This window comes from Phalacrocorax aristotelis, chromosome 3, assembly GCF_949628215.1.
Source record: "Phalacrocorax aristotelis chromosome 3, bGulAri2.1, whole genome shotgun sequence".
Taxonomy (NCBI): Eukaryota; Metazoa; Chordata; class Aves; order Suliformes; family Phalacrocoracidae; genus Phalacrocorax; species Phalacrocorax aristotelis.
In genome coordinates, this window is record NC_134278.1 from 70,739,949 (window position 1) to 70,763,363 (window position 23,415).

General features: G+C 36.2%; 1 protein-coding gene across 1 annotated transcript in view; it reads left to right on the forward strand.

The window, feature by feature from the left end:
- The window catches only part of SYNE1 (spectrin repeat containing nuclear envelope protein 1), a 311,148-nt gene that overhangs the window by 88,717 nt on the left and 199,016 nt on the right, over nt 1-23,415 (forward strand). The window contains exons 13-27 of the mRNA XM_075087908.1: nt 1,403-1,515; nt 2,067-2,235; nt 5,854-5,950; nt 7,488-7,690; nt 11,421-11,585; nt 13,030-13,182; nt 13,614-13,757; nt 14,094-14,267; nt 15,867-16,025; nt 17,951-18,115; nt 18,706-18,840; nt 19,590-19,748; nt 19,969-20,177; nt 20,443-20,551; nt 21,831-21,995. Coding sequence (XP_074944009.1) covers nt 1,403-1,515; nt 2,067-2,235; nt 5,854-5,950; nt 7,488-7,690; nt 11,421-11,585; nt 13,030-13,182; nt 13,614-13,757; nt 14,094-14,267; nt 15,867-16,025; nt 17,951-18,115; nt 18,706-18,840; nt 19,590-19,748; nt 19,969-20,177; nt 20,443-20,551; nt 21,831-21,995 — 2,319 coding nt within the window. The remainder of the gene's footprint in view (nt 1-1,402; nt 1,516-2,066; nt 2,236-5,853; nt 5,951-7,487; nt 7,691-11,420; nt 11,586-13,029; nt 13,183-13,613; nt 13,758-14,093; nt 14,268-15,866; nt 16,026-17,950; nt 18,116-18,705; nt 18,841-19,589; nt 19,749-19,968; nt 20,178-20,442; nt 20,552-21,830; nt 21,996-23,415) is intronic.

Below are 23,415 nucleotides of genomic sequence, written 5' to 3' on the forward strand. Positions count from 1 at the left end.
ATTAAAGACAATACCTCTGCTTGTTGAGGGTCATTTTGCAGAGCAGAATTTCGCTCCATGAGAACACCATATAGATGTTTTCATGGGCTTCCAGTTGATGTTGGATGAAACTATTGGGTTTCATTTTGACTTACCAATGCACGTTAGGGGTATCCCTTTTTGTCTGGTAAGGTCTCAACTGCAGCTAGCTGAGATACTTGTTCCAAGTCTTTCCTTTATGTGAGAGTATGTTAGTCATAGGATACCCTCAGTAGAATTTTTGCCATAGTAAAATCAGTGCGGCACTTTCATCTTAGAAAGCCTAGTTCATTTCTCATCACAACAAGGTGTTGGCTGAAGTGGAAAACAATGAAAATATAGGTGAGTTGATGGGGATGGTGGGACCATTTGGTAAGCTGAGCCAGTGAATTACCATTTCTGCTGTGCAAACACTGGGCGTTCACTGGGGAGAAACCCTTCTTCAGGACATAGAAATAGACAGACATCTGTGATCAATATACAAGCCTGCATTTTGTTCCCCTAGGTGAGAAAGGGGGATCTTTGTATTATTTCCTTTGCTAATAAGCTTCTGAGCACTTTGTGCCGCGAGCTGTCTGTATGCAGTAAAATACCCACTGTTCTGTGTCCTCTCAGCCACTGAGGACTTGACGCGTTATTGTTACGGTATCTCTTCAAAGACTACTGGCAGTCATTCATTTTAATATGTAATCTCCAGGAAGCCGTTTGAAGCGGTGTTGCTTAGTTACAGTTGAAATGTGCTCTGCTGCAAGGTTTTTGCTGGTACAATTCTTATCACAGGAATACAGGTCGGGTACCACATTCTGCATTTGTTCGTGTAATATAGAGAGAGCGATCCTGAAATCTTTTGATGCTGAGAGAGTGAAAAGTTCACTAAATATTGAATATGCACTTACATAAGGAGCTATGGATCTTCTGCCTATATATAGTGGAGTAGATTAGTTGCTGGAAATTTGAATCTATACTTAATAAAGGTTAGTATCTGTTATAAAGATGTAAAGAATAAATGTAGCAAGATTATGCTGTTGTGATGTTAGAGTATTTGCAGACTGCATTTCAGGGATTAATACAGTTAAGAGATTTTGTTTTGTTAAACCTTTGCAGTGTATCCTCTGTTTTAAAATCTTCCATAATTGTTAGACACAGCTTCAGCAGAGCATCTTATAAGGGGGTTCCCTATGTAAATTGATGTAAGTGCTTTTGTGGTATGCATAACCTTGCATGCAAATGTGAGAGAATGATCAAATAGTTAACTACATTGAGTCATCAGTGCAGGCTTAAAATTGTGCTTATTAGTTAGATAGCCTACTGTGAGCCTCCTCTCTCTTTCTGTCTTGATCCCCCCCCTCCTTCAATCTCTCTCTCTTTCTTAAAATCAAATCAGGATCTGCTGAAAAACATAGATGGCCACAAAAAGGCATTCCATGAGATCCACAGAGCAAGGTCTGTTAACGGAGTGCCTGTTCCACCTGACCAATTAGAGGATATGGCAGAGAGGTAAGGCTTTCAATCGGAAATAAAAAACCTCTGTGAATGAAAAGGAACCCGTTTGTTTTTTAATCTGTTCATGTAGAAATCACTGTCTAATTACATTTCTCAGTGGCAAGCATGAAAAAATTGGAAGGAAAAACCTCCTAGGATATACATAAAAATATAACAAAAAGCCTGATGAATTCAAGATTGACGAGAATCAAAAGAAGATATGGGTTTTGGAAGGGAATACTTTTTTACATCAATCCTGTTATTACTTGTTCCTGGAAGAAATGTTATATAACAACAGCCAGGATGCATGTGAAAAAAAAGAAAAGAAAAATGACTTTGCAAAACTTAGTAACAGATGTAAACTGATGATTTCTACAAATAAACAGAAATGTAACTGATTTTCTATTCAGGAGCAGTCATCAGAAATCATCATGCATAATTAAATGTTTGTAGACTCTGAATTAGGTGAAAGATTATAAAAATATATGAACTGTAACTAAAGCTTTCAGTCTCTCCTGCAAAGATGATTATTGCTGTATTTTACTACAGTGTGATTCATTTTATAGGTTTAATTTTGTTGTCTCTTCATCTGAGCTCCATCTGTTGAAGATGGAGTTTCTGGAACTGAAGTACCGTCTACTGTCACTCTTAGTCCTTGCAGAATCAAAGTTAAAATCATGGATTATCAAATATGGAAGGCGAGAGTCGGTGGAAATACTTCTTCAAAATTATATTGTAAGTTGGGTTTGTCTTCTTTTTATAATTATTTTTTGTAATATTAATATTTAAGATTGCTGGAAATTAATAAAATAATAGAAACAGAAATGAGACTTGCCAGTCATCAACTTTATGACTGTATTCTTATGGGATATCTTTTCAGAGGTGAATCTGTCTTCCCTATGGAGTAACTGTAGTCAAAAATGAAAATTATTCTCTTTGCACCATCTCTTCAAAAACAGAAATAATGTCCCAGTTTCTAACTGTCTGACCATCAACTTACTAAGCATATCTGAATGTTCTAAATCCTAGATTTTTACTTACCTTAGGTAGTAATTTCAAAAAAATTAATTTAATCTTCTTTTACAACTGCATAGATGCACTTTATAGTGACTATAAACAGACTAAGTTTTTGCATGCAATCCCCCCCAGTACTTTTTTTCAATGTCCTCCAAATGAAGGAAAAAAAAAAAGTTATGATGCCTCTGTGTACTTGTTCAATATACTGTACTGATACAGGAGTCGTTTTATTCTTTTAAGGAATGTTTTTTCTTCTCCTGCTCAGCATTAGTATATTAAACCCATCACTTTACTTCTGTTCTGGAAAGAGATTGCTCCAGCTCTGCATCACCTATAAATCATGTTAAGAAACAGAGGCTGTTGACTTACAAATGCTCATTGATATGTTCCCTTTCAGTCTTACACTGCTGTATCTTGTTAAACCTACACTTGCAGTTCCAAGTGGCTGGTAGAACACCACCACTGCTGTGCTTTTACATTAGGCTGTGAGGGATTCTTTCAAAAGCAGGGCTAGGCTAAATTTTTTCCTCATCTATCTAATCTAATCCATACAAGGAAAATTGCCCAGGAAAATTCAGTTTGGAAAGAATTCATACAGTTATAAAACCGTTCAGAACCAGGAAACTGTATAAAGACAGTTATTGATGTGCCCACAGCCTGGTGGTTTTTATTGCTTTGGAAGAAAACTTCAAACTCAATATAGTTCCTCTGCAAAGTGCCAGTTGAAGACCTGTTCACACTTTTCCCTTTCTGTGTTTAAATTTTAGCAGTAAGGGGCAAATAAAAAGTCAGGAGTTAAGCCTTGTTTTAGACAAGCTTTGCAAAATTCAGATGATTATTTAAAATAACAATTTGCTAGAGTGATGTGCAATAGCTAGGAGTTATAGTCCATTTTAACTCTGTAAGACTGTCACAAAAAGTACCGAAAGGTGACAGGGGAAATAATGAGGAAGTGGATAGCTTGACTTTTGGATTATTATTTTCTATCACTTTCTTGTTTTTTGCTTTAAAATGAACATTAAGTGGTGAATTTGTATGTTATTTTTCTATTGCCTCAATTATTCTTGTGCTTCAGACTACTAGTGCTGAGATGGTCATTAAGGGAAAGAAAATGCTCCCTTGCATCATTTATGAAACTGGATCACACAAAAATGAGGCATTTGGGACAAGAAGATAAACAAAGTTCAGTTTCATTCCTGATGGCCTTGACTTCTGGCTCCCTCCAGGTGTCCAGTGATGGAAAGAGACTATTTGCTTTGGCTTACCCAGGAGCAATTATCTAGGACCAAGAGCCAAGTGTTACTCTTTCAGTAGATTAGGAGTCTTACGTCAGAAAGCTGTAGTCAGTACCTTATAGTCAGTGACTATATTAGTAGGAGATAAAACTGTAAGTTTGTTTGTCTGCCAAAGCAGACTAAGAAATGTCAGCATTCTAGGAACATGCGTAGTTAGGATCTGGATAGAACATATGCCTGAAAAATATTTGTGTACTGTAGCTGAAAAATAAAAGTGATGGTTGTTACTTTATCCTATCTTCTCTTCACCTGTCTGTCACATACCAGAAGTAAAGGTCAGCATAAATCGTACACCATCAACCTGAAGAATATACTGTACCAAAGTCTCAGCTGTAATGGAGATACTGGGTACAGTTATCCATGCATTTTAACCCAGGGAACTGTGTTTTGGCATTGCTGTGTTAGCACTTTTTTAGCACCATATGCTATACAAATCTGTGAAAAGCAAGATATTTTCTTTAAGGGATCTTGTCAGATGGGAGACAATATTAATCAATAAAATGCCTATATTTAATTTTTGAAATTATTTCCAGTTGCTTTTGAGATCAGTATTACATAAGTAGTTTGACAGTCTTGTACTATCTCATGTGAAGTCTTGCAGTTTTTGGTTCAGGGTAAAATGTCTGTGTGTATGGGTTTGGCAAAAGTGAAAGTCAGGAGTTTATCACATAATTCATGGTAAAACATGTAGGTCTTTACACATGCCAGACATTTTTTTAACAGTAGAGTAGAGAAAAATTCTCATTGTCCTTGACTTATTGTTTCCTTTGTTATAAACACATTTCTAAATTACCTATGAGACACCTGTGGTGATTTGACATACCAACTGTAAAAGGTTTTAAAATAGAAGATTTTTGGATATATACTGGCAGGCAGATTAATTTTTAAACCTGTTTTTCGTGTTTATATAAAGTGGGTTGATGAATACACAAGATCTAATTCTTCTCTTCAAAGTACATTGAACTTTGACTTCATCTGAAGTCACACTAGTACACATAGAATTTTGTCTCTTCTGACATTCCAAAGCTTGTGTAGACGTGTGTGAGATGTACATGCCTGAATTTTGCAGATCTGTAACTAAGGAGGCATGGGAGGTACTAGAAGTTACAAAACTATTCCAAAACTCTAGATAAGTACATTAGGTAAGGCAATATGAAATCCCTGTCAAAAAGCAGGTTTTTCCTCCTGTTTTAGCAGTGGTGATGCAAGATATAATATGCTCCCATAATATAGAGATGTAATCATATATCACATTTAAAGGAAGTAACATATCTGAAAGACATTTAAAAATAAGTCAGTGTCATTTGCCATAAGGGATAAAGAGGCATCAATTATAAAGACCCATAACTTTGTGACCAAACTATTTCCCAATAAATTACTCACTGCGCTGTAAGATGTTACACAGCTAAAACATCACTCACAAAGTAAAAGCACTGCGTCACACTTTGGAAAAGCAGCATCTCTTTGTGCAGTATTTCCTTATTTTTACCAATTACAAAGGAGGTAAATGAAAACTGAAGGATGAGTCAAATGTTTTTCATCTCTTAAAGTAAAACCTGCCTTTCTGCAAAGGCTTAATACAGGAACAATTTTTAAAATTTAACTGGGTTTGATTTTTGTAGTGACCTATATGGATGAAACTTTCTGTTTTACTACAATGAGTTCACTTAGATTTCCGTGTAAAAAAGTTTCCATTAAATAACTTTTAATTGCTTAGTTTCTGCGCAAAGTATCATATACTAGTGAGCTTCAGCAAGTCAGCAACTAGCAGACTAAGAACATATTAAATAATCTTTCCATATGCAAAGTAAATAAACTGTGTTTGTAAAGGGAAGCTCTGCTGTACCATTAATTTGAAAAGGTGAAATTTTTATATTATTTTATAGTGACGATAATTTAAATATTTTTATAATGGTGAAAAAAATGAATGGAGGAATAATGAAGTTAAAAGTTGTCATCACTGTCCTGATGTAATGTCATGGAAATTATCCTTATTCCTAATATCTGTATTTTGTCTGTTGTAATTTCTTTTTCTTTTCAGTCTGTTATTGAAAATAGTAAGTTCTTTGAGCAGTATGAAGTCACTTACCAGATCTTGAAAAGAGCAGCTGAAATGTACGCCAAAGCAAATGGCTCAGGTAAATGCCTGTGTTTCTTCCACCATAGCGACACCATTTTAATCTCTTTAGACATAAGTGTCCTCCAAAAAGATATCCTAATATTTGTTCCTTCCATGCAGCAGAGCTGTACAGCAGCTGCAGCTCACCAGAGAGGCTACAGCCTCTGGTAGCAGTTTCACATATTCTCTAGCATGAAACCAGCCTGTACAGAGCAGCCTGCCCTCCTGCTAAGATTTCTTAATCTCCACAAGAGGGTGGTCATGTTCAGATTTCCTAATGGGAGAGGTCCTCGGTCCATGCTAACTTCTGGATGGTTTCAGTGTTGTTGATTTGGGCCAAAAGTGTGCCAGAGACCAAATTAGGAGTAGGGAAGGTCATATTCTGGTGCCTGGAGATGGCCACTGGCTTGGCTTCATTCACTAGAAAAAGACAAAGGGTGGGTCCCAGTATTGAGGTAGCAAAAGTATCCCCTGATTTATTGAAGATTCTTCGATAACTGAAAATCTATAAGAGGAACCCAAATGATAGCTGAAGTATGGATATATATGAGAAGAATGTGTAGCTGATTCAACAGCTGCCTCCTGTAATTCCTGAACACTGCTGAGGTCAGTGAGAATGCATGAGGGCAATATTTGACCTAGATAGTTAGAGACGTGAGATCACTTTAACCTCTGCTGGGGAGATAACACAATAATGTCAGTGGAGGATTGCTGCAGCTGCTAAAGTGGTTAGCAGATGTGGAGAGAAAATGGATATCTTTTTTTGTTGTGAAATTTAAGTTGATGATGGTAACACTCAAGTTTTACAAAAGTAAATTTTTTTGCAAGGTATACTTACAAAGAATAAAATAAATAGATTTATTCAATGCTATTTTAAAAAATCCAATAACAAGTTCTTTTCTAAAGGGCACCTACTCACTTATCAGATTTCAGAAACAGCTGTGCAACTTAAAGGACACCTTAGCTAAAAATGTTTTTTAAATTATCTATATTTTGCTTGTTTATGAAGTCTCAGGATCTGCTTGGGTCCTTTTTCTTCTCTCTAATTTTTTTTAGAGTGAGGACACACTTGTTCCTTTATTGCCATGAGGAAAATACGAAAAATTAAAAGGCAAAAATTAGCAGCAGTTTGGTTTTAAAGTCAGTGGAAGGAAGTTAGTGGAAGGAAGACCAGCATTTCATTCAGTACTTTTCAATGCAGACTTAATACGTGTTTGTAAATTATACGTCTACTGTTTTTTGCTTTATTAAGGAAACTTTCTCTCTTGATTTCTTTATTACAGATTAGAAATGAACACCACACTGAATATGTAGTGTGACTGTTCTAATATAATTTTATGTATTTTCCTTAGTCTTTAGTTCACAGGTTTAATTTCTCAGTCATAATTCTGCACTAAAATTGGGCTGTGAACTGAGAATATGTATATAAAAGCCTGCTGTGATAGAAGCTGCAGTAAAATATAATTCCCTGATGAGAATCGATAAGTATAACATAAAATTAAGCTTTACAGAAATAATAATGAACCAAAATAATCAATGTCTTTCCTATATCTTAGTGGAAGAAGTTGAGAATGTGATGAAATTCATGAATGAAACAACAGCACAGTGGAGGAACCTCTCAGTAGAGGTGAGAAGTGTAAGAAGCATGTTGGAAGAAGTAATTGCTAATTGGGACAGATATAGCAGCACCGTGGCAGGTCTACAAGCTTGGCTGGAAGATGCTGAGAAAATGCTGAATCAGCCTGAACATTCTAAAAAGGTATGCACTACTAACACACGTATCTGGCTATTTTGTAAATTGTGAAACATGGGATATGTTTTTGCATTTGCTTAGGTTGTTTTACAAAATGTCATGCAAAAGGGAGAGATTTTTCCAGTTTCTGGCATGCTGTCGACATTCATCATAGGTGTTTCATTGTTTGCACGTATAGCGTGTACAGATATATACATATATACCCGCAATGGAGGAAGGCATCATCGTTGATAACATGGTTAGAAGCATCTTTGACATGAATATAGGGCAGCAGTATTGCTCAGAAAGAGAAATGTTACATGATTCACTCAAAGGCAAATACAGCTTTTAAGACCAAAGTGCGTAGTGATGTGCTGCATATAAAAACATGTAAAGAAAATTATATTATTTTCCACTGATTTTCCTCCCATATAGATGACAGATTTCAGTATTAGTTGCCTTCACAAGACAACATTATTAATATGTTTTGTTATGTTTGATGGGTAATTAATTAATTAATTTCCCTGGTGTTTTAGAAATCTTTTAGACAGTTCCTTTTGGGGACCTGTAGCCATAAAGATTGTTTTGCTGTCTTTTTTCTCCTGTTCTAATATTAGACTACCAAAGCGCTAAGATTTATGTTTGTGAAACTTCAATAATAACCCAGATTGACTTCAATAATACTGCATTTAATAGGTGCTGCATTTTCACCCAATCCCAACATAGCAGCTATACAGCTTTTAACACCAAAGTATGGTTTTCGCAGGTTGTAAGATGTCAAACTGACATCAGGTCAGGAATGAGTATTTCATGTTACATGACAGAACAGTGTAAATTTTTGGTAAAAGTTGTTAATTTAAATGGATGTAAAAGAATAGAATATACTTTTAAAATAAAAATAAACCTGTGAAAAGGATTCAATAGTCTGGCATAATATAAACTCAAACAATTACTATTACTGAGCAGGAAGGACGACCTCAGCTGATCAGGTTGATCTTAGCTCCTTGTGTACATTTTATGTAACTAACTTGGCAGTGTTTAAAATGAAATATTCTTATATCCATATATGTGAATAAAAACAAAATAATTACTTCTCTGATCGGTTTTATAATTCTACATTTGAGGATTTTCAAGGCAGAAATCTGAACATATCCATACAGGTTTGAACCTAAATCCAACAAGTACTTCTTACTGCTCTGACATATGAAAAGTTTCAAAAAGCCTTGTTGAAAACCTTGTACGTGAAAGCATTATTCATCCTAATATGCTGAGTTCTTCTTAAAATTACATTGGCTTAAAACTGTTAAAGGTTACTGAGAGGTAGCATTATCCACCTGTAGACGGAGAGATTTATTTTAAAAGTTACTTCTACTATTAATGTTGAATGTAGCACTCCGCAGCAAGAATGTTCACTTAGGTAGTTCCAAGGATAGTTCTGATTTGCCAGTTTTAATATCTGGTTATTAAAACCAAAACCAATATTTATATTCATTTCTACAATTAATAGTCATACAGCCTCAGCACAAGCATCTGAAATCCCAGGTGAAAGATGATAACTACTGCTTGGAATACGGCATCAAACTTTTTTAAGCATTTCCAAATATTTCTTCTGTAAAACCACAAGTATATCAGTAATATGATGCAAAGATTTCATCGGTACTCGTTTGCAAACCTTACCCGCATTATTAAAACCCACCATATTCTATCCTAGCCCCCTACCATGCTGTCATGCTTTCTTCTTTCCCTTGTCTCTGTATCATTTCAAGACCAGCAAGTACCACTGTTCTTTTTGCAAAAGAAAGTGGCTTGTTGGCTTTTTCAGTGGTTTCTGTTTTCAGAAACCTTATTGTAAACCTATAACACTGAAGATCTTGCAAAAAAGATCAGTATGCGCTTGGATTTTTCTATTGCAAAGTACTAGAAATTTAACAGGAGATGTATTCATGAACAAACGGCTCCTTCTACATCTCCTTTATTTACTTGCAGTACCTCTTAAGCATTTGCCATCATAATCATGTTGTAACTGCGCTTTCCCACACCTTTCTCCAACAGCTATATCCGAAGGGTATCGGAGGGCTTCTAGATCTCATGTGGGGACTTCCTTAAAAAAGGCTGCATTGTTTTAATTGAGAATGAGGTGTGCTTCACAGTACCTTCCACACTTGTCCAAATTTTACACATGCTTTAGGCTGGCTTCTGAAATGGAGAGGCTCCCCAGCAGGGGCTGAGGAAAGTAACGGTTTGTGGGAATAAGTGTGCAGGAGCAAGGATGCAAGGAGTTTACTCCATGTGCTTTTTCCTTCTTGACCTCTAGTAAGCCTGACCAATGGAGAAATGACCAGTGCCAGATTCATTAGACTTAATTTCTCTTGGATGTGCCCAGAGAGGGTAGCCTTTGCACAAAGCAATGGTCACGCTTCACTGCAAGTAGAAGAGTCAAACTACACATACACTGAGATAGTTAAGTTTATTCACCGATACATCAGTACAGAGCACCTGTACTCTACTGTTCTCAGCTTTAGGGATTTAAAACACTGTATGTATGTTCATTTGAACAGTATATATCCATTTGACATTTTATTTTTGGTTCTATCAGAGCTGTTTTTACATGTGGATGAGTTTTGACAAGCATAAACTGTAAAGTTTCAGAACTGTAGCTCTGAAACTTGGGATGACTGACGGTACAGTTGGACGGGGCTTTTTCACATCTACCGCTGAGCAAAGGATTGCATGGGACTGTCACTGCCAGATGAACCATCTTGGAATTGTAGGGTAGATTGATAGTTATAAATAAAATTGGTCAGTGTCCCTTCCTTAGTCCTGAGGACCAAGTGGCATGGTTCAGCTTGCAACCTTGTGTCTACTCTTTCTCCCCTGAAAGAAGGTGGCCTCATGATTCGGTCTATTGGGAACAGTCCTTGCCATGTACCATCCATTGACTTGTGTGTTGTTTGGGAGAAGGGTATCAGAGACAAGCCAAAACTGTGTCAGAGAAGATGTGGATAACCATGGGTCAGTGATTGACTCCTTATTTGTTTACTGGTATAGCTGTAGTCATAGTGCCTGGAGATACCTTCCTTAGGAACAATTGTCCATCCTCTTGAAGAGTGTAAAGGGAGGAAGCGAGCTTGTTCTCTGTCTTCTCTAGCAATTTGCGTGTGCGTACCTGCCTACAAGATGCATAGAAGCATTTGGCGCTATGGCTGGGCTATTTCAGCTGTCTCACCAGAACAGGGGGAAAAAAATCAGTGACAACCATCCCTTTCCCCTCCCCAGTCACCTACTCTGAGATCGGAGGAAGCAGCAATAAAGAAGCAGTCTTGTCAGGTCTTCTGGGATGCCGGACCCTGGAAAGCTGCATAAGGTTCACAGTAGGCGAAGAATCTCTCTACAGTCTGTGTGTGGCCCAGGCTACTGTCAGCCCATACTGTTTCAAGACAACACAGAAATTGGATGAGCCCTAACAGTGTTTTCAGTTATGGAGCTTTCTTTTAGGGACATGTTCCATTATTTTAACTGAAGCTACTCAGTGGAGTAAAATGAGCCGTAAGAAAACTGGTGGTAATTTTTAACTCCATAGGTTTTGTTCACAGATATTAAAATTCTATTACAGCATATCTGGTATGAAGAGCTTCAGAGGATAATTGTTCGAAGAGTTTCATCAAGCTATTAGCTGGTGACTGAATTTTAGTTTCATGATTTAAGTAAAAGACTAATTGGAAAGATTTTGGAAAGGTGTTTTCATTTTCTTCTTCAGGATTTCTTCCGGCACTTACCTCATTGGATCCAACAGCACACAGCCATGAATGATGCTGGTAATTTTCTGATTGAAACTTGTGATGAAACCATTTCCAGAGACCTTAAACAGCAGCTTCTGTTACTAAATGGAAGATGGAGAGAATTGTTTATGCAAGTTAAGCAGGTATGTGTTGCTGTTGTTACTTTTAAATATTTACTTTGTCGTTTCCATGCAAGCGAGAGAGATTTGCCCCACTAGCAGGATTATAGGGCAACTTACTAAAGGGCCTAACTGTTCATCATCATTTAAATTAGAAATTAATCCCTGTCAGCAGGTTTTTTTACTGGGGCTTTTCCTTTGTTTATCTTTTGGTTATACAGCTTTTTATTTTAATTTTTGACATTTTCATCTAGTATAAGCTGTAGTTTTTCTTTACGGTCTCCTGTCTTGACATTGTGAATATTATTTATGCATATCCTTTACTGTTCTTCAAAGAAAATGATTGGTTTTAAGCAGCTATTGTTATTGTAAAAGTTCTGTAAAACTAAACAGTGAAAATGGTGAAAATGAATATTTTTACTATTCTGTAATTAACTAAGTGTTTTCCCCAAATCGGTCAGACATTACTTCTATCTTGCGCACAAGGAGGCACTGATAGTAAATGAAAAAACTACCCTTTATCTCATGGAAGGGATTTAACTGGTTGGAAAATAATTGTTGTTTTTACATTTGCTCTTTAAAAAGCAAAGAGAAGACATGAGTTAAATTACACAGAAGTATTTCACGCTTCATAAACCCATTAGAAAATATCCTTGCTGTGGTCAATATATATCTAGTGATATTTTCCCCTTCCAGTGATTTTAAATACCACTTGCCTATTTGAAGATGCTGAATTTCTTTTCTTTACTAGCATGATTATTTCCATTGCAGTCAAGTTACATGAAAAAGCAAATAATGATTGCCCCTTTTTTATTGCAACTTTTCCAAACTGTTGAGTAGAAAGTTCTCATCTGCTTTATTTGCAGATGATATTTAGGGTGATTTACTGTGGAAACAGTAATGCCCAGGACGTAAATGTCTCTTCCACTACTTATGCAGCTTCTTTCATGTGCTGGCTACATAGTTTTTCTCACTGGCTTTTCACTGTTTCTTTCATACAGCTCTTTCCGCTTTCCAAGATCTATGTTTCCCCTTCCTCCAGCCAGCAGTTCTTCTACTGAAATTTCCCTCATCCTTTAGCTTTTCTTGGGTTTTCGTATTCTATTCTCTTTGCTGATTTTTCAAAAATTATACGGTAGGTAATGAGAAATGAATTGAGGTCTTGATTCTAGGTTAGAAACAAATGAGTGTCTGGCATTCTCCAAGTAATCTAAACCTTAAGAAAGGCTGACCTCTTGTACAAATGTTTTTCTTTTTAGTATCAGCACTATTGAAACTAATGCAGACAATTAGTGTCTAATTAATTTAGAAGATTATTTTCTGTTATTTTGTATTTTGTTGAATACAATTTTTCCAGCAAACAATTGCACAGAAAACATGCTGCTTCTGTTAAGTCATCACTTAATTGCCAGATGTTTCATTTGGGGTGGTCATTTTTTTTTGTTTTTTTTACTTTACATTTTCTTAGTATGCTCGAGCAGATGAACTGGACAAAATGAAGAAGGAGTACTTGGATGGTGTTGCCCATTTGACAGCTTTTATTGATGGAAGTAATAGAAAATTTTCAGTCCCTGTAGAAGTGTCCTTCCTTGATGTCAAAATGTTTGTACAAGATTTAGAAGTAAGTGTCTTCCTTCCTTTCCTTTCTTTCTCCTTCACAGAAGGGAAACTTCTAACTATTTAAATCTGAAAGCATGAAATTATTTTAGTATACATTTCCATTATTACTATTTATTTTTATCAGTGGTGCTTTTTTGTATAATTTCTGCTACAGCTAATGTAAATCACTGTATTCTATGAGTGACATTTCTAGAGGACATTCCAAAACACTCCCACTGGATATTTCTTTCTGTGTAGTTTCGAATGAGCTGACTGATACCCTTTAGCACAGTTTTCATGCATTTGAAATATGATCCAGTATTTACTAAAATCAGTGATGAAAACACTTTATAATTGGAATATATGTATCTTTTATCTCTTGAGAACAGGCTTGTATCTCCTATGAATGCCTAAATGCTGTTGTTGAAATATTTTTTAAAACATTTGTTTCAGAATATTAAGCAGAAATTGCCTGCAATGGAAGCTCAGTACAAAATGGTTACAAGAACAGCGCAACTTGTTACAAAAGAGGTTTCCCAAGAGGAAGTGAATGAAGTGCTTGGAACTTTGACAAGGATCAAAGAGCAGCTGAGCAAGGTTGCAGAATACTTTTCCTACTACACATGTTGTTGACTGTTGAACTAGTAAATAGTAAGCTCTCCTAAAAAATGCTCAGATACATGCATTTGAGCAAATACACAGTTATAGTAACAATAGATTGATTCAGGGTAGAGAAAAGGTTGCTTCTTTTAGACTTTAAGACTACCATCCTTAAATTTAACATTCTTTTCTTTAAGAAGTAATACAGGATCAGGATTCATCTATCTTAAAAGAGGCACGAAGCAACTGTATAAACCCACATGCAGAGGAAGCTGCTATTTATTTAATTTTACAACTCTCTAAATAATTTATTTTCTTTAAAATGGCCATAAGGTTAAGGAGTATTCCTGTGCCCTGCTGTATGAATGCCAGCATCTGCTGTCTCCACTGGAAGAACTGGAGAAACAAATCACACATTTTTATGAATCTCTTGAAAAAGTCAATGAAATAATTTCTATCCTGGATCCTGAAGCACAACCTACAACTCTTCTTAAACAAAAAGCCCAAGTAAGTTTCAAAAACATCTTATAAAGGTCTGCTGCCTCTGAGTATTTACAGTTAGCTTTCTAGGAATTGGGACTGCAACTTGGTAAGCTGAGCAAATGTTTGTTCATAGTCAGGCAAAAAACATAGCCTATCTTAAAGTCAGCTAGGCATAAACATGCAAGGACTGAAACTTGTGTTCCCTCCTAGTACCTGTGGTTTCAATCCAAGAAGTAAATGTAGAACTTCTCTTTTTTTTCTTTTTTTTTTTAATCTAGTGGGAATTGGAGTGAAGTATCAGAAATACATTGGATGTTTTTATTAAGCAGAAGGAATAACATGATCAAGAACTTCCCTAGGTTTTTTTTGGACAAAGATGGAAGTTTCTTAGAAGTCTGAAAGTGGTTTATTTGAAATGCATTGTAGTAGAACATTAACTTTTCTACCTGACTAACCAACATTTCATTCTGGAGGAATTCAGAGCTAGTCAGAACTCACTTGGAAATTTAAATGAAAATATGAGGATCTTGTGTAGGAAGTGGTGTTTATCCCTGTGTATGTGTGATATATAGCCTAGAACTAGTCCCTCAAAATGGGTGTACACATTTCATTAGGTCAGATTTGACAGATAATATAAATAAATGGATTTTTTTTATGGGAAGCTGAAGTCTTTCAAAGCCATTTAGAGTCCCTTGAGAAAAAAAAATGGAACAAAGAAATTTAATTTTTTGTGTGTGTGTATATAACAATTAGTTCAAACATATAATGACTCTGGAGACTGGCCCAATAATTCAACAAGAAGGGTCTTCTCTTCTGGTAACTTCAAGCTCATAAGAGCTCATAAGAGTGCTCCTTTCTGTTACTTCTGAAGGTTATCCTGCTCCAGAATGTCACAATAAAAAGGCATGTTTCTTCTGCATTTATTTGCCAACTAAGGAACCAAAATCTCAGTTATGTGGAGGGTGCTGGTTTCTGCTGATCAGAGAGTAAAAAGAGCTTTCTACTGAGAAATACAGTGTTCCTTGAATAGCAAAACAGTTTCCTCACTGCAGGTTTTCTTAAACATTTTTATCAGCCTGTGCAACTTCATGTCTGTTTTCTTTTCCTCTCTCTCTTTTACTTTTTTTAAGTAGAATTCTCATTACTTAATGCCATTTGTAATGAAATCTGAATTCAAATAGCTGACATGAAAGGTTAATTTGGTGAAAGCCAAGAAGACTTAACATCTCTACCTGCTATCCATTTTGAGTTGTCATTCTTATGTCTATTGTTTTCACTGCTGCCTACTTACAATTATACAATAAAAATAGACATCCCATAGAATTAAATCGCAGAATAATGTATTGACCCTACATTATCTAAAACTACCTGAAAGGCTTGGGTACACGCTTCTGGTTTTTTTTTGTAGATAGCTAGAGCTCTATTTGGGTACAGGACTCTGTATACAAGGAGAAAGTTTTGTGGTCTGTGTCATTCCATGTAACATTTTGAGTGGTCTGTTTGTCATGGTGCTTTGACCTTGTCCCTTTTGTTCTTACTGTCAAAAAATATCTTCCTGTTATTTTGCCAAACTTTTTTCTCCTTTATTCCTGGCCAGGGTGGATATGTGTTTTTTTCTTTCAGGATTTGGTAGCTTATCAAGAAAACTGCAAGAAGGATTTGTCCCTGATTGAGAGAAATAGTCAGAGTATCCTGCAGTGTGTGGCTTCAAGTAAAGCGTTACAGCATTTCCATCAGTCAACATTTCAGAAGAAAGTTACACAAGTTCAGATTACTTTTCAGGTAATTATGTCGTATCTTGGTGCATATTTTTGAACGCTTGTACATACGTAGCTGATCCATCCTACCGTATCTCCTTTTCATCACTCCATAGCTACAGTCATAGAGAGCTCTCCTCGCTGGTATCAAGTTTTTAATTAAGGAATTGTTTGTATTAGGCAATAAGTAGTCAGGGGACTGATGGTCATGTTCTTCATGCAGTAATTCAGAGGTGAGCCTGTCTCAGAGGAACCCAGGATTTAAGGAGAACTTTCACACATTTCAGGCTACTTTGGAACGAGTAGCCTGAAATCTACCTGTTAGGGCTGCACTGTTTTTTGTTTCTCCTGACTTTGTTATATTGGCTAATTATTTGCTCTTATATTCCCATACATCTCCTTTTATGCAAAGCATGGAAGATGGAAACTTTTGCAAATGCTACTATTGCTGGACTTGGTGTTTCCTCAGAAAATACAGTGGATTGTGAATATAGAAAGTTTCAAATACATATTTGCATTTGTTAATGTAAAGATGTGTACTTTGGGCTATAATCCCCCTTACCTGTAGAGCTCTATGTTGTTATTAGCCGTATTGATATTTTTGGAGCTATTCAGCCTTAGTCTAGCCCCACTCTAGCATGAAATTAACCATTATCTTGGAGTCAGATATCCAGATGTTGGGTTTTATTGGATTTGTTTTCAGGCAATTATCGTTCAGGATAAAGCTACCTAAAGTGGAAGTTAAGCTGCAGAAAATCACCTATCAGCAAAAAGCTGTTTCTGAGAGGTAGATTTTTAAATATATATTGTATTTTCTGGGTTGTAGTTAAAGATCAGTGGGTTTTGATACCCAATTTAGAAATCATTATTTAAGTTTAGCTTATAGTAACAGAAGCAGATACAGTTGTAGCTTGGTAAATTTACCATGTTGAACATCAATATTCTGTTTCTATAAAGATGGATGGTGATTTATCTCTTTTTGTGTTAGAAAATAAACTTATAAAACATGGCATAACCACACAAAATGTGGCATACTCAAGAGTTAAAATATTTGTAGATCTAGAAACTGACATTTTCTCATGTAAAGAATACGTTCCTATACGATACTACTATTATACACAAATTTTTATCAGGAAAATTCTAAAAGGATTAGCAAGATGTTTGAGAACTACAGATTTGATTAGCTCACTGGGTAAAATCATTACAGTTCCTTACAGTGGGGTTTGTAATCAGTGAGGATGTTAAAGTGTATGAGTAGTAAGCAGTGTTGGAAATGCCCTCCTGCAGATGAACTGATGAACTGTTCATTTCTCCTGCTAAATTTTGCTACTTGCTTATGGAATTGTAACCACTGGATGAAGCAGTGCACAAAGCAGAATAATGAAGAGCTGTGACTAAGCTTTCAAAACAAGAGGATTTCAGAGTAGCAACTAAACCACAAAAATTGCTGTCTTTCTTTTAAGTGGTTTTTTACGTGGTTGCTTATCTGGCCTACTAGTGTGATAATTGTACAAACCTCCTCCAGGTCAGAAGACCTGTAGCATGGAACTGGTTGGATCCTTAGGTCAAACCACATGCATGTAGAGCCATGTAGGAGGAGGTAGTCTGCTACTAGGAAAAATGAAATGGCAAGCTTTTAGCCATACCAGGTTCTTTACATTTGAAAGCAGGCTCCAGGAAAGAAACACTAGCCAAATGGCAGAGGCATTCTGAAGGTATCAGAGACATCTGTAGCCATTTTTATTTGAATGAAGGGTGACATTAGTACGCGTCTTAATGTAAGTATTACAAATTGAGGAAATGGGAGCATGAAAGGAAGAAGCACTTGTGAATGGCATATATTTGAAAGAGTGACACCAATCAAATGCATTTTTTTAAAGATTGTGCTAAAAGAGAGCAAACAAAAATCAGTGAGAAAGTGCCAGCTCATTTTCTTTGCTTATAACTCAGAATATGGTCAGGAAAGCTGGTGACTGGAGAAAAAACATAGAAGCAAATAGCCGTTTAATGAAGAAATTTGAGGAGTCTAGAGCAGAGCTGGAGAAAGTAATACAGATTGCCAATTGTTGCTTAAAAGAAAAAGGAAATCCTGAAGAACTTCTCAGGAAACATAGCGTGAGTAAATTCTCTGACCTTCCTCATGGAAATCTTTTAGTGCATGACATACAAGTGAAAAGTCCATGTAATTTTAAAATTGATGTGGATTTCTTTCACGTATAGAAGTTATACAGATCAGGTCAAAATAATGTTGAGACTGAAAAACAAAAAAGAAAAAAGGTCACCCCTCTTATTGATGAATGTAAGCAACCAGAAGGTGAAGAGGGAAGACCCCTTAGAAATTAGGGTCAGTTTTGCCAGTAGAATCATTGGGAGTGAGGACACTACATTTTGCCAGTCTCATGCATCCACTAATATTTTTTTTTCAAATTAATATCTATGTCTATATTATAACAATTAATTATGCATGTAGCTTTAAGGTGTATTCTTGTTAAAATACCATCTCAGTGTACTAGCTGAGAATAAATCAATTTGCTGGACTTCAAATAGCTAGAAATAGTTCTTTCCTTAGCTTGAACTTAAATTCTTCAGTGCAGCAGAAGTAACCTCAAAACTTACAGGAACATTAGGGAACTTCACGTTGGCAGGTTACCATATTAATAACCAGCTTCATCTTCTCACCTTCTCACTTTCTGCCTCAACTTCAGGAATTCTTTAAGCAGTTGGATCAGAGAGTCCTAAATGCCTTTCTGAAAGCATGCGATGAACTTACTGACATCCTCCCAGAACAAGAGCAACATAACCTGCAGGAAGCTGTGAGAAAACTCCATAGGCAGTGGAAGGTTAGTGACATTGAATGACCTACAAATACCCTCTTGAAAAAGCCCTGTTAAGTAAAGTGGTCAAAAGTCTAGAAATGTGAGATATTAATTATGAAACCTTAATTTCTCCCCCTACGGACAGCCATAATGATATCTGTGTTAAGAACGTTTGTTGAGTATAGGTGCTGGCTGATGTTGGATGGTTGCAGTTACTTTCCTAACCTTAATGAAACAAATTTGTAAGAGATCAGGCTCTCAGTTTAAATTGTGTCTTCTGCCAAAGGCTCTAACAACTGAACAAACATTGCTCAAAAGCTATGGAAATTTTTGCCTGCTACAGCACATTGCAGGTCAAAGCTGCAGTGATGGATGAGTGACTTCTCAGTAGCATGCAAACAGGAACCTCTGGAAGCAGTTGTGAATATAGTTTCACTATTACTGTTTGCTTTATTATTTTATACAGGAAATATTTGGTATATCTTGACAAGAATCAAGATGTCTCTGTAATGTGCCTTGTACATACATATTCTGGTACCCAGAAACTTATGACCTTATCATATAGCTAAGAGATATTGGTAACAGAGCTGATTTATTTACTTAAATGAGTACAGAGAAGCCCCCATCTGTTCATGTGTGTGTGTATATATATATATGCGCTTTATTCTTATATAAGCAGTTTTTAGATAATTTATTTGTAGTAACTTCACACTGAGGTTAATGGGAGCAGTGTTTTATCTCTGTGCTTGTTTATTGCCCCTGTGGGTGTGTAGGATCTTCAAACAGAAGCCCCATATCATTTGATCCACTTGAAAATTGAAGTACAGAAAAGCAAGTTCCTGGTCACAGTGGAGGAGTGCAAAGCTGAACTAGCTCGACAGAACAAGGTGTTATCAAGAGAAGACAATGAAAGGATGATCGAGGAACACATGGTATGAATTATATGCCACCATGTGGGCATTTACAGAAATACATTTCAATGTCAATAATAACAGAAGCTCTGACCAACTCTTAGGCCACCGAACACTGTTCACATCTAAATTATCAAGTTTTTATTTGAACTTACTACAGTTTATAACAAATATATGGATATGCTTTGTGATTTCTGCCAACCTGTATTTTTATTGAATTTTCTGCTTTATTTCCCATCAGTTGTTCTTCGGTGACAAGGGATCTTACCATCTATGTGAGAAAAGGCTACAACGGATTGAAGAACTCTGCCAAAAACTGCCAGTTTCTGATCCAGTCAGGGCTACATTGGAAAGCAGCCACCGAATCCTGAAGGAGCTCAAATCCCAGATAGACAGTACATACGTAAAGCTAACGGAGCACTCGGACACCTGGAAGGGCTATAAGAACAGGTGTCAGCTCAATTGCTAGCTGAGTCTCCTAGAGCCTTATGTGTGGTCACTGCTCCAAATGTCATCATAGATCAGTAGCATGTAAAGAATGATATGTGTTGTTAGCTTCAAGTATAAAACTATACTTTATGCAGTAATTTCACAAATTGTGGGTTTCTGAGTGGATTTTATAATTTTTGTCTTAAATTGAAGAGATTACCGTTTGGTGGTGGCATTTTTTTCCTAACTTTTTCCTTGCTTTGCATTATGTGATGTTTTATTTCAGATTTTCTGAATTGGCAAATTGGATTTCATCAACAGAAAGAGAACTAAAGAAGATAAAGGAAGGTGTCAATGATACAGCCAAATACAAGCAATATAAAGCGTCAGTGGGGGTGAGCCCTTGGCTTATATTCTAACAAAGCTACGGTCATTGCTACTGGGACTCTGGACAAAAAGTGTTCTGAAGTAGTGCAGCTGTTTTGCTATACAGACCATAGCAGCTCTGCTGATTCCTGGTATTCTTAAAAACATTTCCAGGAGAAAGTTCCACATGCAGCAAAGTGTGGCAGGAGTTCCTACTTTTAATAATCTAGAGAATGGCAGGTCCCTTTATCTGTATATTCAGAACATCCAAAATGTAGAAGCAGATGGAGTAAATGCTTGTCCCTCCTCGTGCTGCGTGCACAGTTAAAAGTGCTGTGCAAAGAAAAGCCAAAACTTCTGGACTGGGGGTTTTTGAAGGATTAGGTTACTGTCTTACATCTTGGGAAATCTTCTATAATAGAAGTTCTCTTCTATGGTAGTGTAACAGGGGAGGCAAAGATATTCTACCATTCACTTTTGCACTGGTGGCTGGTAACAGAAGTGGTAGAATAGTTGAAGATTGAATTGCTTGGTTAAATTAGTTTTAGACAATAATTTATTGTGTCACTTAGGACCTAGCTTGACCCGTATTTCTTTTTTTATTTCACATACTAGGGGCAAAAATAGGAATGTCACATACTGTAGGAGTTTGTGTGAAAGTCATGAACAGGTTATTAGACTAACTGTGCAGAGAAACATAATTAGGATGACCTTGATAAAGCAGATAGATCTTTAGCTTAATGGGTGATTCTGCTCCAAGATGTCTGGTGTACCCATGCACTTTCACTGCTGGCAGCTTCTCATCAGCACTTGCACAAAGATATAAATGAACTACTGGGTGAAAAGAGGGAAAAACTATTTAAATAAAATAGAAAAAAAATACACAAACCTTGTATCACATGAAATTTTATGTTTGGGGAAGTCAGCATTTAAGATTTAAATGGTAACTAAGAAATTTGGTCAACATATGGAAAATGTATACATAATATCTACCGTCTACATACCTATCTACCTATCTGTAGGCAAAAATGTTAGTTTGTGAGGAAAAAGTACTCCACTACTACTTAGTAAAGAACAGTCTAATAAGTAGTAGTGGAGTAAAGTCTGTGGAGGAAATGTGAAAATCTAACCATTGTCTGGAACAGAATCAGAGAGGGAATTAAAATAGAAAAATACTAAATTTCTTGTGTTTCAAGATAAGAACAAAGGTAGTATGTTTACACTACTAATCTTTGAATGGATGCCATGCATGTCACTCATGAATATATTTTGTTTATTTGAAGAAAATACCTTTTGATTCTTCCATAGGAAATTAGGAAGCATACTAACAAGCAAGGAGAAAATCACAGCTGGCTGAAATCTAGACTTGCTGTTTTGACCACAGTATGTCCTGATTTGGAAGCCAAAAAAACAGAGGATGAGCTTTGTAAACTTTCCAGTGACTTCAAGGGACTCCTAGATTTGCTGGCTGAGGTACAGTATGAGGGACACAAGAACTCTCCATTTACAGTGTCATATGAAATTACATCAATCATGACTTCACAAACATAACTTCCCTGCTGTGTGTTTTTAATTAAACTGCAAGCATTCAGCAACAAAAACTCATTTGTACTCCGTGGGTAGCAAAGCATTGAGATTAGCAGGCAAAAAATACTGATATTATTATAATGGATCTTTTCCCTTTGCAGGACTGGAAAGCATCATAGTAAATGTTTCTGGAATCAAAATGTCACCAGTTTTAGAGGCAAAACATAGTTTTGTGAAAACAGCTCATAGTGAACATTGGCAAAACTCTACTGTACATCAGCTAGTGGGTATAGAATTTGACTTTAATCTTCATTTATGTAGCTTTCATGCTGAAATAATAAAGGAATTACTGTGAAGTAGTTTCAAATCATTAAAGATGTTTATCATGCACTGAATTTGCAGGAAAAGGCTGCAGTTCTCTGAGGTCTGAATGATAATGAGATACTGTAACAGCTGAAATTATGGGAAGTTTCTAACTGATAAGCAAAACCTCTTAGAATCCATTGAACCCTTGAGTTCTGTGGGATCTCAGAGAACTTGCTGCTTCACAGTTTTCACAGTAAAAGAAAGATCAGGAGAAACTGAGAACATCTTACATTCTTGTGGAAGCCTTGTAGGTGTTCCAAATGTATAAAAGTTCCATGTATCTATTGATACATGGATACATCTATTGAAACTTCTCTAAACTTCTGTGGTATGAAAACTGTGTTTGGAAAGTTGGGGGCACTGAAGTTCTGATTTCCAAGTGACTGCAAAAAAATTTAAGATAATAAATTTTCTTTTTATTATTTTGTATTAAAGTACTTTTGCTTTTTGTTTCCTCCGAAAGTCAGAACTAAGGGAGCATAGGTTCATGAAGGTAAAAAAAGAAAATAAGAACTAGAATCTAAACTTATTTTGAATCTAAAAGCATAATCTAAATGACACTTTTTACTATAGTTAAGAAACTGCTGATTCTTGAAAGTCTGAGTACTCTCCACAGCTAAATTTACAGCTTGTGAATCAGACGGATGAGACCATGTAGACAAGGACTGATACTGGATATTTCCAGAGTTCAGCAATGTGTTCTGGAAAGCAAAGACAAGACTAAACATTCATGTAACAGGAAAGAGAATGTCTTGAATCTGAATGACCCTCCAAAGTGAATATGAACTGGAAAGAAAGAAAGGAATGGAGGAAGAAAAGAAAGGAGTTTCTTAGTTCTAGAATATTTTATGATTAAAACCTTAAAACCCAGGAACTGTCTGAGGAACAGAGCCTGTACTGAGAATCAGCTACAAGGGGTTAGCGAAATCATGCAAAGAGGGAAGAACTTTCTGATATGCTGAATAGATATATCTTTTTCTTCATAAAAAATCTGCAAATT